The 12527-nt window shown below is 47.4% G+C and overlaps 1 protein-coding gene across 4 annotated transcripts in view; it reads right to left on the reverse strand.

The window, feature by feature from the left end:
- Nucleotides 1-12527, reverse strand: part of tmem245 (transmembrane protein 245) — a 241383-nt gene that overhangs the window by 33055 nt on the left and 195801 nt on the right. For all 4 annotated transcript variants that reach the window (XM_038797672.1, XM_038797671.1, XM_038797670.1 and 1 more), the window contains one exon: nt 11256-11430. In XM_038797672.1, the coding sequence (XP_038653600.1) occupies nt 11256-11430 (175 nt within the window). The remainder of the gene's footprint in view (nt 1-11255; nt 11431-12527) is intronic.

The raw sequence follows: 12527 nt of genomic DNA on the forward strand, positions 1-12527 counted from the left end.
ACATTTCATCTTTTGACAAGTCATTTCATCTCGTTTAAAGTCAATGTTTGTAAAGTAAAAACAAGATTGAACTTCCTACACTTGTTTACATTTCTAAAGAAATGGGAACATATTTAAAACAAAGTTTGTGTGTAAATGTAAGAATCCGCATGTTCTACTGAAATTCTTTTAATTTTAAGTAATAAAAAGTCACAAACTTGGAAAAAATCAAGTATTGGAAATAAAGTTTCAAATTAAAGAAAAAGAATGCTGGCCGCGACCGGCCTTTAAATATGAACAATCGAGTCTTTCCGCCAGAGGCATCGGCAGAGGTCACACGCCCAGCACGTACACTAATGTCACGCGTCCTGTACATCCGTGTTTTGGATGCAAATTCATGGAGATTCTTCCATTTTGTAGCTGCCAGCAAGCAAACAACAAGACTTTGTGAAGAACTGAAAATAGATTATTTTATAAGGAAGAGGGGCCAGAGACACAAACAGACAAGGGTCTCACAACTGAATCTGCTGGAGCGAGGTTCTCAGGAGAGTCCACGACAGGACAAAACATTGCTGGTGTGAACTGTATCCAGGGCTCCAGGGCCTCTGGTGAAGAAACAATTAAGAAGAAACGGAAATTAGGAACAAAGCAGTATAAAGATGATTTCTTGAGGTATTGTGTTCATTGTGCCAATGCAAATCAGGATGCAAAGTCCATGTGTGTTACATTCAGGGAAGTCCTGCAAATTAAAGTTTAAAACCCTCAAATCTTCAAAGGCATTTGAAGACTAAGCATGGCGAATTTGAGGACAAACCTGCTGACTTTTTTCAAAGGATGCAGCGAGAACTTAAATCATCAGCTGAAGTCATTTTCGGAAATGTAACGACTAAGCAAATGAGATCATGAGGACCAAACAGGCTCACCTGCCGCATAAAAGGTAAGCAATAGTGGTGCGTTGTGAAAGTTGGCGGCGTAGGTCTCCAAGGTCGGCCGCCATGGGTTGCGAATGTCGGCCAGTGTGGGTCCCAAAGGTCTGCTGTTTGGTAAAAGTGGGTCCCGGGAATAAAAGTTTGAAAAATACTGGACTAAACTGATGTCTCCACGCATCTCCTCTACACTTTGTACAAAGCACACTTTGTATGCTTCTCCAGATGTCTATGTCAAGATTTACATTGTGTATTTATCGTATATCCTATGTTTTTCATTGTGGAACGATATATCTGGACTGTACGCAGAACAATACTTTCACTGTACCTCGGCACAAGTGACAATAAATTAAAATCTAAATATGGCCCCTAAGGGACTGAGCTCCAAATCTATTCGTAGAATCATGAACATGGTGCTGAAGAAAGAGACCAAAAATTTCACCAGCTCAGGGCATGACCAGAACATATGTACATGGTTGGTCAGGCCCCTCCCAGTCCTCTACTCCCTTAAACAGCCGTCTCATCCTACACCTCGTTAGGTGCACCCTTTGTACCACCTTTAACTGTATAAGCCCAAGTCTTGGCACACAGCGCTTCACACCACACCCCTTCCTCCAATCGCTCCCACTCGACCCCCTCCAGCGACAGTAGCCTCCTCCCGGATCATCCCGTAAATTCCCGAAGAACTCCTCTCCTCCATCCCTGCAAGCAACAGAACCCCTTCCAGCATCGACGATGGCAGAACTACTGGAAACTTCAGAAAAATCTTCCGTGCAAAGTCACAAACCTGCAAATACCTAAAGGTTCCTGACTGCGAGAGCCCAACTTCCCTGACAAAGCTCGTAAACCGCCCTTCCAAAAACAAATCTCTCATTCCTTCCACACCTTTGTCCTCCCAGCCCCTAAACTTAGCATGTAATCATGCTGGTTGGAACATTTGGTTTGCACAAATCAGCACCAACTTCGACACCGCCCCTGAACGGAAGTGAGACCATCACCAAAGCCCGCAGCCCCGACCTCCTGCATGAACTTTACTCCATCTTTATCCAAACTGCCTCCTGATCCGCACACCAGCGCAACACCGTCTCCACATTCGCTGCCCAATAATAGTAAATCAGGCTCGGCAACGCCAAGCCCCTGCCTGCCGGTCCGTCTGGAGAACCGTTTTACAAATCTTGGCTACCTTGCCCACCCAAATGAAGGACACAATCAATCTCTCCACCCCCACAAAGAACACCTTTCGTAGAATAAACGGTAGACATTGGGATACAAACAGAAACCGCGGTAGAATGTTCATCTTCACCGAATGAACTCGGCCTGCCAATGAAAGGTGAAGGCTGTCCTGCCTCTGTAAATTGGCCTCAACCCAACTCACTGGGCTCGCAAAGTGCAATTCACAAAGCCGAGCCCAATCCCGAGCCACCTGCACCCCATAATAATCAAAGTGAGTGCCCGCTAAATGGAACAGCAGCACCCCCAGATTACCTCCCATCCCTTGTGTGTCCGAAAAACACTCACTTTTCTCCAATTTCAATTTATATCTTGAGTAAACCCCAAAACATTCAACAACCCCATTCTGTCCCCCACTGTGTTAACTGGATCATTGTTCTCCTCCCTCAGCAGATTTGTGAACATAATCGAAAAATCGACATCGGGCCCTACACCCTCTCAGGCAGCCCCACAATCCTAAGGTTCTGCTGTCGTGACCTATTCTCCAGGTCCTCAAGCTTCACTCTCAAGCCCATAATTTAATAACCACGTTTCAACTGGGACGAGTTTGCATACAAATTCTCCCCAAAAACCAGGTGAAAAGTGCCAACAAACGAGGTCTCTAGCGGGAGCTACCCAATGTGCAACCTTCTTCTACATTAGGCCATCGGAAGTCAAAACCTGTTCTGCTATTGAATATGAACTTGGCTAATCGGAACCTTCAATGCTTTTACACCCACTATTCCCCAAACTCTTTACATTATTGTTAATCAGAAATCTATCAATCTTTGCTTTAAACATACACAATGACAGAGTTTGTATAGTCCTCTAGTTAGAGAATTCTGAAGATTCACAGTCCTCTCAATCATCTGGAGGTGTAACAAAATTTCTCCTCATCTCAGTCCTAATTGGCATCCTCCTTATTTTGAAATTGTGACCCCTGGTTCGAGACTCCCCAACCAAGGGAAAGAACTTATCTGCATCTACTACGTCTATTCCTTTAAGTATTTTGTAGGTTTCAATGAGATCCCCTCTCATTCTTCGAAATTCTAGAGAATACAAGTCCAGTTTGCCCAATTTCTCTTCATAAGAGAGTCCCGCCATCATGGTGAATGTTCGTTGAACTCCCTCTATGGCAAAATATCCTTTCTGATGTAGGAGGTAGTGCAGTGAAGGTTTACCAAACTGATTCCTGGGTGGCGGGACTGTCATATGAGGAGAGACTAAGTCGGTTAGGATCATATTCATTGGAGTTTAGGAGAGTGAGAGGGGATTTCATTGAAACTTACAAAGTCTAACATGATTAGACAGGGTAGATTCAGAAAGAATGATCCCGATGGTGGTGGTGGTGATGGGGGGAGATAAAAAATCAATAACTAGGGAATAAGGGATAAACCTTTTAGGACTGAGGTGAGGAGAAATTTCACTACTACAGAAAGTAGTTGAGGCCAAATTGTTGTGTAATTTCATGAAGGAATGAGATATAGCTCTTTGGGCTAACGGGATCAAGGGATATGGGGGATGGCGGGATCAGGGTATTGAACTTGATGATCAGCCATGATCATAATGAATGGTGGAGCAGGCTCAAAGGGCTGAATTGCCTCCTCTGCTTCTATTTTCTTTGTATGTTTTTATGTAGGGGGAACCAAAACTGCACAGTATTCCAGGTTTGATCTAACCAAGCTCCTATACAACTGATGCAAGACCTCAATACTCCTGTACTCAAATCATCTTGCGATAAAGGCTAATATTACATCAACCTTCCTTTTCTTAAAAAAAACATTTTATTAAGGTATTTGTAATTTTATAATAACAACAGAAAAGAAAGCAAATCCAAATATAAACGTTTATACATCATTTCCAACCCGAACAAGCCCTTCCTACCCTTAACAGAAAATAACCTAACTCCCCCCTCCTCTCTTTAGATTATTGCCTCTGCTGACAGTTAATTTTCCCCAAAGAAGTCGATAAACCTTTGGACGAACCCTATCGTTGACCCTCTTAGGGCGAACTTGATTTTCTCAAGACTGAGAAACCCAGCCATGTCGCGAACCCAGGTCTCTGATTTTGGGGGTTTTGAGTCCCTCCACGCTAGCAATATCCATCTCCGGGCTACAGGGAGGCAAAGGCCAAAACGTCAGCCTCTCTCGCCCCCCGGACTCCCGTATCTTCCGACACTCCAAAGATCGCCACCTCTGGACTCGGCACCACCCGTATTTTTAGTACCGTGGACATGACATCTGCAAAAGCCTGCCAGGATCCCCTAAGCTTCGGGCAGGCCCAAAACATATGGACATGATTTTTCTTTTATAAATTTAGGGTATCCAATTCATTTTTTCCAATTAAGAGGCAATTTAGCATGGCCAGTCCACCTATCCTGCACATCTTTTGGGTTGTGGGGGCAAAAATAGCACAATCGCTTCACAGCTCCAGGGTCCCAGGTTCGATTCCGGCTTGGGTCACTGTCTGTGCGGAGTCTGCACATCCTCCCCGTGTGTGCGTGGGTTTCCTCCGGGTGCTCCGGTTTCCTCCCACAGTCCAAAGATGTGCGGGTTAGGTGGATTGGCCATGATAAATTGCCCTTAGTGTCCAAAATTGCCCTTTGTGTTGGGTGGAGTTACTGAGTTATGGGGCTAGGGTGGAGGTGTTCACCTTGTGTAGGGGGTAGGGTGCTCTTTCCAAGAGCCGGTGCAGACTCGATGGGCCGAATGGCCTCCTTCTGCACTGTAAATTCTATGTAAAAAAAAAACACGGGGGGGGGGGGGGGGGGAAATGTGCAAACTCCACACCGACAGTGACCCAGAGCCGGGATCGAACCTGGGACCTCGGCGCCATGAGGCAACCAGGCTAACCACTTGCGCCACCGTGCTGCCCTATATGGACATGATTTGCTAGGCCCCGCGTACACCTCGCACACCTGTCATCTACCCCAAAAAACCTGCTCATCCGGGTCACCATCATGTGTGCCCGGTGAACTACCTTAAATTGTATCAGGCTAAGCCTGGCACATGATGAGGATGTGTTAACTCTGCTCAAAGCATCCGCCCACAGACCCACCTCTATCTCTCCCCCAGCTTATCTTCCCACTTGCCCTTTAACTCCTCTATCTGAGTTTCTTCTGACTCCATAAGCTTTTTGTAGATGTCTGATACCTTCCTCCCCTCCCACCCCCATTCTGGAAACTACCCTGTCCTGTACCCCCCATGGCGGTAGGAGCGGAAAGGTCGGAACCTGCCTTTGCAAGAAATCCCGCACCTGCAGATACCGGAATCCATTTCCTGCTGGCAGTTCAAACTTCTCCTCTAAATTCTTCAAACAAGGGAAGCTCCCATCTATGAATAGATCCCCCATCCTCTCAGTCCCTGCTCTCTGCCATCTCCGAAACCTCCCATCCAGCCTTCCCGATACAAACAGATGGTTATTGCAAATCAGGGCCCAGACCGATGCTCCCTCCACTCTCATATATTTCCTCCACTGCCCCCAGACTCTCAGGGCCGACACTACCACCGGGCTGGAGTACCGGGTCGGCGAGAACGGCAGAGGTGTCGTTATCAATGCCCCCAGCTTGTGTCCTTACATGGTGCTACCTCCACTCACTCCCACACCGACCCACCCCCCCCCCCCCCCCCCCCCCCCCCACTTCCTAATCATGGCTACATTTCCCACCCAGTAATAGTTGCTAAAGTTCGGCAGTGCCAACCCACTCTCTGCTCAACTACGCTCCAGCAACATTTTCTTCACTCGCGGGGTTTTACCCACCCATACAAAGCCAAAAATCACTTTGTTTAACCGTTTAAAAAAGGCCCTTTGGATAAAGATGGTGAGGCACTGAAAAACGAACAGAAATCTGGGGAGGACCGTCATTTTCACGGTCTGTATCCACCCCGCCAGTGACAGCGGGACCATATCCCACCTTTCAAAGTCATCCTTTGTTTGCTCTACTAGACAGGTCAGATTTAACTTGTGCAGTGTCTCCCATTCCCGTGCCAGCTGGATTCCCAGATAGCAAAAGCTCCCTCCCACAGCAGCTCTCCCAGTCTCCTCTCCTGCCATCTCATCTGGATCGCGAACATCTCACTTTTCCGCATATTCAATTTATACTCCGAAAACCGGCCAAATTCCCGAGATCCGCATAATCTCCCCATCCCCCCTAACGGGTCAGAAATATGCAGGAGCTGGTCGTCGGCGTAAAGGGAGACCGTGTTCCACCCCTCCACCAAACCAACCCCTTCCAGTCTGTAGATGCTCTTAAAGCCATCGGCAATGGCTCTATGGCCAGAACAAACAACAGCGGTGAGAGGAGACACCCTTGCCTTGTCCCTCTGTGCAGCTTAAAATAGCCCAACGTTAGCCGATTCGTTCATGCACTCACCACCGGTGCCAGGTACAACAATCTAACCCAATCAATGAAGCCCTTCCCAAATCCAAACCATCCTAACACCTCCCTCAAATAATTCCACTCCACCCGGTCAAAGGCCTTTTCAGCGTCTATCGCACCTCCATCTCCACCCCCTCTGAGGGCATCACGATAACATTTAAGAGCCTTCTAACATTGGCAGTCTGCTGCCTGCCCTTAACAAACCCCGCCTGGTCTTCCCCTATCACCTCAGGAACACTTTCCTGTATCCTTGATGCCAATATTTTAGCCAACAGTTTAGCATCCACATTCAATAGGGGAATTGGTCTAAGTGATCCACATAACTCTGGTTCCTTCCCCCGCTTCAGGATCAGTGAGACAGAGGCCTATGACATTGTTGGGGGAAGGAAACCCGACTCCCTTGCCTCATTAAATGCTCTCACCAGCAATGGACCCAGCACCTCAGAGAACTTCTTGTAGAATTCCACTGGATAGCCGTCCGGCCCCGGGGCCTTCTGCATGGCCTCTAGCCACTCTACTATTTCTTCAATTCCAATCGGGGCTTCCAACCCCTCCACCAATCCTTCCTCCACCTTCGGAAACTTCAACTCACCTAGGAACTGCCTCATCCTCTCTACCCCAGCTGGGGGTTCCGACTCATATAGCCTGCTACAAAACTTCTTAAACACCCCGTTCACTCCAGCTGGGTCCAAGACCACATTCCCACCTCTGTCCTTCACTCTTCCCATCTCCCTGGCCGTCTCCATTTTCCTCAGCTGGTGTGCAAGCATCCTGCTGGCCTTCTCTCCATACTCGTATATCACCCCCCCCACGCCTTCCTGAAATGCTGCACCGCCTTCCCTGCAGATAACAAGCCAAACCCCATATATAGCCTCTGCCGCTCCTTCAGTAACCCTGCCTCCGGGGCCTCCGAAGGTCTCCTGTTCACCTGGAGTATTTCCCCAACCAGCCTATCTATATCTGCTCGCTCCACCTTTTCCTTATGGGCCTGTATTGAGATTAGCTCCCACAGCTAACCACTGCCTTCAGCGCTTCCCAGACCGTTGTTGCCAAGACTTCGCCCGTGTAATTATTTCCAGATAGCCTGGATGGACTCCCTCACCTGCCCGCACAGCCCCTCATCCGATAACAGTCCCACATCCAACCTCCATTGTGGGCGTTGCCCCCTCTCCTTACTCATCCAGAAGGCCACCCAATGTGGGGCATGGTCCGACACAGCAATCGCCGAATACTCAGTATCAACCACCCCTGCCAGCCAAGTCCAGCTAAGGATAAAAAAAATCAAACCGAGAGTATGCTTTGTGCACATGGGAGAAAAAAGGAAAAAAGGTCTACTCCCCCATCTGCTCCATGAATCCCTTTGTTCCTTTGCTACAGCTGGCACCCTCCCGGTCCCTGACAGCCCCCCCCCCCCCGCATGATCAGCTTATGTGACTCTAGGTCTGGGATCTTCCCTAACACCCGCCTCACAAATTCCACATCATCCCGGTTCTGAATGAAATACTTGACCGGCCCACCCCTTCCTCAATCTGGTCTGATCTATTGCCCTCAGGTGTGTAACATTGCCACGTCCGCCTTCAATCCCCTCAGATGCGAAAATTCGAGCCCCCTTTACAGGCCCATTTAGCCCTCAAATGTTCCATGTGATCAGCCTAGTCGGGAGCCCCCCGCCCCCCTCCACCCACTGAAACAAGTTAACACATAGATCTGAGCAACGGCCCAAAAGCGTGTTAGAAAGGGCACTGCATATACAATTCAAAACTAAAATAACTTTAATAGAATTGATACCGCAATATCCTCCCCAAGGTTCAATGCCCTCAAATCGCTGCCAGCCTTTTGTCTTTGATAAAGTCCATCGCTTCGTCCGGCGATTCAAAGTAAAGTTCCTGGCCCTCATAAGTGACCCACAGACGCGCTTGGTATAACACCCCAAACTTCACCCCCTTCTTGAAGAGGGCCGAGTTTACCCTTTAGAATCCGGCAAGTCTTTTGGCCAGTTCCGCGCCCAGGTCCTGGTAGATGCGCAGCTCGCAGTTCTCCCACTTGCAGCTCCGTGTCTGCTTGGCCCACCGCAAAATCTGTTCCTTGTCCAGGAACCGGTGCATTCGCACCACCATCGCCCTCGGCGGTTTCCTCGCAAGCACTCTATGCACTCTGTCCATTTCCAAGGGTTGAGTAAACGCACCATCTCCCATCAACTTTTCCAGCATACTTGCCACATGTGCTCTTGCGTCCGGTCCCTCACTGCCCTCCGGGAGGCCGACAATCCTCAAGTTTTGTCTCCGGGACCTGTTCTCCAGGTCCTCCGCATTCTCCTGCAGCCTCTTCTGGTGGTCGTTCATCAGCCCCACCTCCGCCTCCAATGTGGTTAAATGGTCCTCTTGCTCAGGCACCTTCTCCTCCATCTTCTGAATCACCAGTCCATGGGTTTCCAGCCCCTGTTCCAACCAATCAATTGTTGCCTTAAATCGGGTCCAGCCGTTCTTTCTTTTGCTTGGTGAAGCTCTCCTGAATGAACTCCACCAGCTGTACCATTGACCACTGTGCCACCAAACCAGGATCCTGCACCTCCGCCATGCTTTCCCGTGCTGCCAGTTCTACAGTCGCCTTCGTTACTCAACAAATTCTTCTTACATGACCACGGCTCCATATACTGGTGGGGGATTTCTCCTCACTGACTCACTCTCCACCGATTTTTCTCATAAAATTCCGAAAAAAATCGGGAGAAAAGGTCCAAAAGGTCAGTCATGAGCTGGAGCTTCCAGATGCGTGACCTCCTATTCCATGCCGCCACCAGAAGTCTCCATCAACCTTCCTAAATAGCTTGCTGCAGCTGCATGCTAGCCTTCAGTGACTCAAGTAAACTTGAATGTTGGCTGAGGGAAGGCAGTTACAAGGCACAACATTCTTCCACGAATTAAGTTTATGTTCCAATCCAGCCTAATGCTGTAGGAATGAGTTTCTATGTAATTAGATAGTAAGCCTTAGGCAGTAACATAACCTTTGGCTGTAACAGGGCCAAGATTTTGTAATTATTACAATTGCAAAACTGTGAGCGCTTGCCATCAGTACTCAACTGAAACTGATAGCAACTTTGGAAATCCGCACACACATTAGAACAACATGGAAATCCAAAGTTTCTGTCAGTGATTCCCTGATTTTCCAAAGGGCGCACTTTTGATGCTTTTCCCCAAAGTGCAATCCCGAAGCAATCAGTGAATTAACAAGAATTCACCTTCACACTGACAGTCCACTCATAAGAGTTATATGGTGAATTTATGATATACTAAGTTCATAATTATTGGCAAACACTCACTGGTTTCTGATAGCCACTTGTATTTTCGGAATTTCAAATTTCTCAATTATGATTAAAAAAACATTTTTTGAGATAAAAGATCTTTAAGGTTTATTTATAGATACTTTATCTTACTCCAAGCAATCATTTATTGCACTCGGAAATTTAAATTTAAAGTGAAAGATAATACAATGCTTTTAATGTTCTGGTTTGCTGTCTATGAGATGAATGTGATTGGCTTCTAACCCTCATGATATCACTGTTGTTGGATGCCTTGAAATCATGTCTCAATGCCAGACTTTATAACAGTTCTTGGGAAAGTGGTCACCAGATCCTTGTGACAGCTTTCTTTGAGGTCAGCGGCAAACATTATTGCTTCGCCACTGCCTGCAAAATCAAACCCAATATTGGTTGAGGTACAATGAACCAACTACCTTATGAACATCTTGCTCAAACGTTACAGAAAAAGAATCAATGTCTCAATGGCGCTGAGATTGGGTTAAGATAAATTTATGGGCCGGGATTCTCCTGTATCCGGCGGACGGGCCGTACCGGCGTCAAAGAGCGACGTGAACCATTCTGGTGTCAGGCCGCCCGGAAGGTGCGGAATCCTCCACAGCTTCGGGGGCTAGGCAGGCACTGGAGCGGTTGGCATTGCGCCAACCGGCAGCGAAGGCCCTCCGGATGCCGCCACGAGTTGGCACATGCGCAGGAGCGCAAGTGTATTACCAGAATTGCTGGTGTGATACTCCACACCGGCCATGGCGGAGCCTTACACAGGCCGGCGCGGAGGGAAAGAGTGCCCTCACAGCACAGGCCCGCCCGCAGATCGATGGTCCCCGATCGCGGGCCAGGCCACCTTGGATCACCCCCCCCCCCCCCCCCCCCCCCCGGAGGACTCCGCTGGCCGCCCTCAGAGCCAGGTTCCGCCAGTACAGACTGGGACGCCGGCGGGACTGGCCGAAAATGGCGGCCGCACTGCCCACCGGGGCCCGGAGAATCGCCGGGGGGGGGGGGGGGGGCACTGCCAACGGCCCCCGACCGGCACGGCGCAATCCCCGCCCCTGCCAAAAAAACAGCGCCAGAGAATGTGGTAGCCGCCGTCAGAGCGACGGGGAGGATTCACGCCGTCCCCACCTCCCCAGCGATTCTCCGACCCGTCGGGGGATCGGAGAATCCCGCCCATGAAGTTGTAAGCTGAACCTACGTGGAGTCTGGAGCACTGAATACTAGCTGTCAAATGTATCATTTAATGAGGGAAATGGTCCATTCTGGGGAATGGAACATCTCAATTCATTGGATAATAAAATTTTCATATTAATATTTACAGAAACAAAATCTGAATTTTAGGTTTTATAAAAGACTAATATTTCTCATCGAGAAGATTACAGTCTAACAGAATTTTGCTTTGTATAATGAATTTCAAAAGTTCAAAGACAAAACAATAGAAATTGACAATGATACTCACCCAGAAATATCAGAATAAATAGCTGTATCCACAAAGTAGGTTGGCAACAGATGACAAACAAGGAGGAGGATGGCCATAAAGTTCTCTCCTTGTGTCAACCAGAGGTCTATCACTGCTGGCATGGCAGCCCAGTAAGTTCCCAGAAATGGGACAGCTCCAAGGGTGGCTGCTAGAGCTGAAAAAAAAACCAAACAGTACTACAAGGCTTTTAAGTCGCTACCTAAACAAATTCTCACCTTTAGGTTCGTTGTTACATTTGCTTTGCAGCAGCCAACCGTTTTCCCTCAAAGCCATGTTCTTTACAACAAAGCTAAAACACAACTTGGGATTTACCTTCAGCTTGGCCGAAAACATGATTTCCCAACCTTTTCAAGAGACAAGTTAATAACTGGCTATCTCACTGAAATTTGAAGCCAGTTGAATTTCTACCTAACAGATGCCGAGCATAATGACATAAATGCTATGCACATATTAACCATTTTCCATCATTCTTGAAACATGGGCATAGCATTTGAACTATTCAGGTTGCCAAGGGACATACCGTCAATTTCAGTTTACAAACTAAGATTCAGCTGTTTTCAATATTTGCTTATTTTTAAAGAGACACATCATTCAGATTTAAAAGAAGTCCTCTGGATAATTTTCCATCTTTTCTAGGTTGGGATCCCACCCATAAAATATCTCCTAATTAACAGAAACGAAATGAGCAATGTAACCTAATGTACCTATAATATTGGACTAGTAACTAATATTACCACAAAGTTGCATAGCCCACACAACAACCTGTAAGGGAATCGTGCATGCTTTATTCTGTGATATATAAAGCATGCACAGTGGCGGCAAACAAATTAAAACGATCCACATACTGAAAATGAACACGCCATGAAACAGCTCATTTTTAAAGGGAACGCTGTGGTTCCCTTTATGGAAATATGGAAAGTTGTGAAATTAAATTCAGTCACAAAAATAACAACATAGAAAGAGGCCATTGTGTCTGCACAAGCTGGGGGATAGAAAATTAGCCACCCTTTCTAATCCCACCTTCTGGCAACTGGTGCATAGTCTTGCAGGTTACAAGTGTAGATCCAGGTAACTTGAGTTGAGGATTTCTGCCTCAACCACAAATCTGAGCAGCAAATTGCAGACACCTACCACCAACCACCCTCTGATTGAAAAGATTTTCCTGTCATCCCCTCTGATACTTTGACCAATCACATCCCCAATAATGATGACATTATTAAATGAGTCTTCAATTAATACTAAAGCTTGAGA

The sequence above is a fragment of the Scyliorhinus canicula genome, chromosome 5 (genome assembly GCF_902713615.1).
Source record: "Scyliorhinus canicula chromosome 5, sScyCan1.1, whole genome shotgun sequence".
Taxonomy (NCBI): domain Eukaryota; kingdom Metazoa; phylum Chordata; class Chondrichthyes; order Carcharhiniformes; family Scyliorhinidae; genus Scyliorhinus; species Scyliorhinus canicula.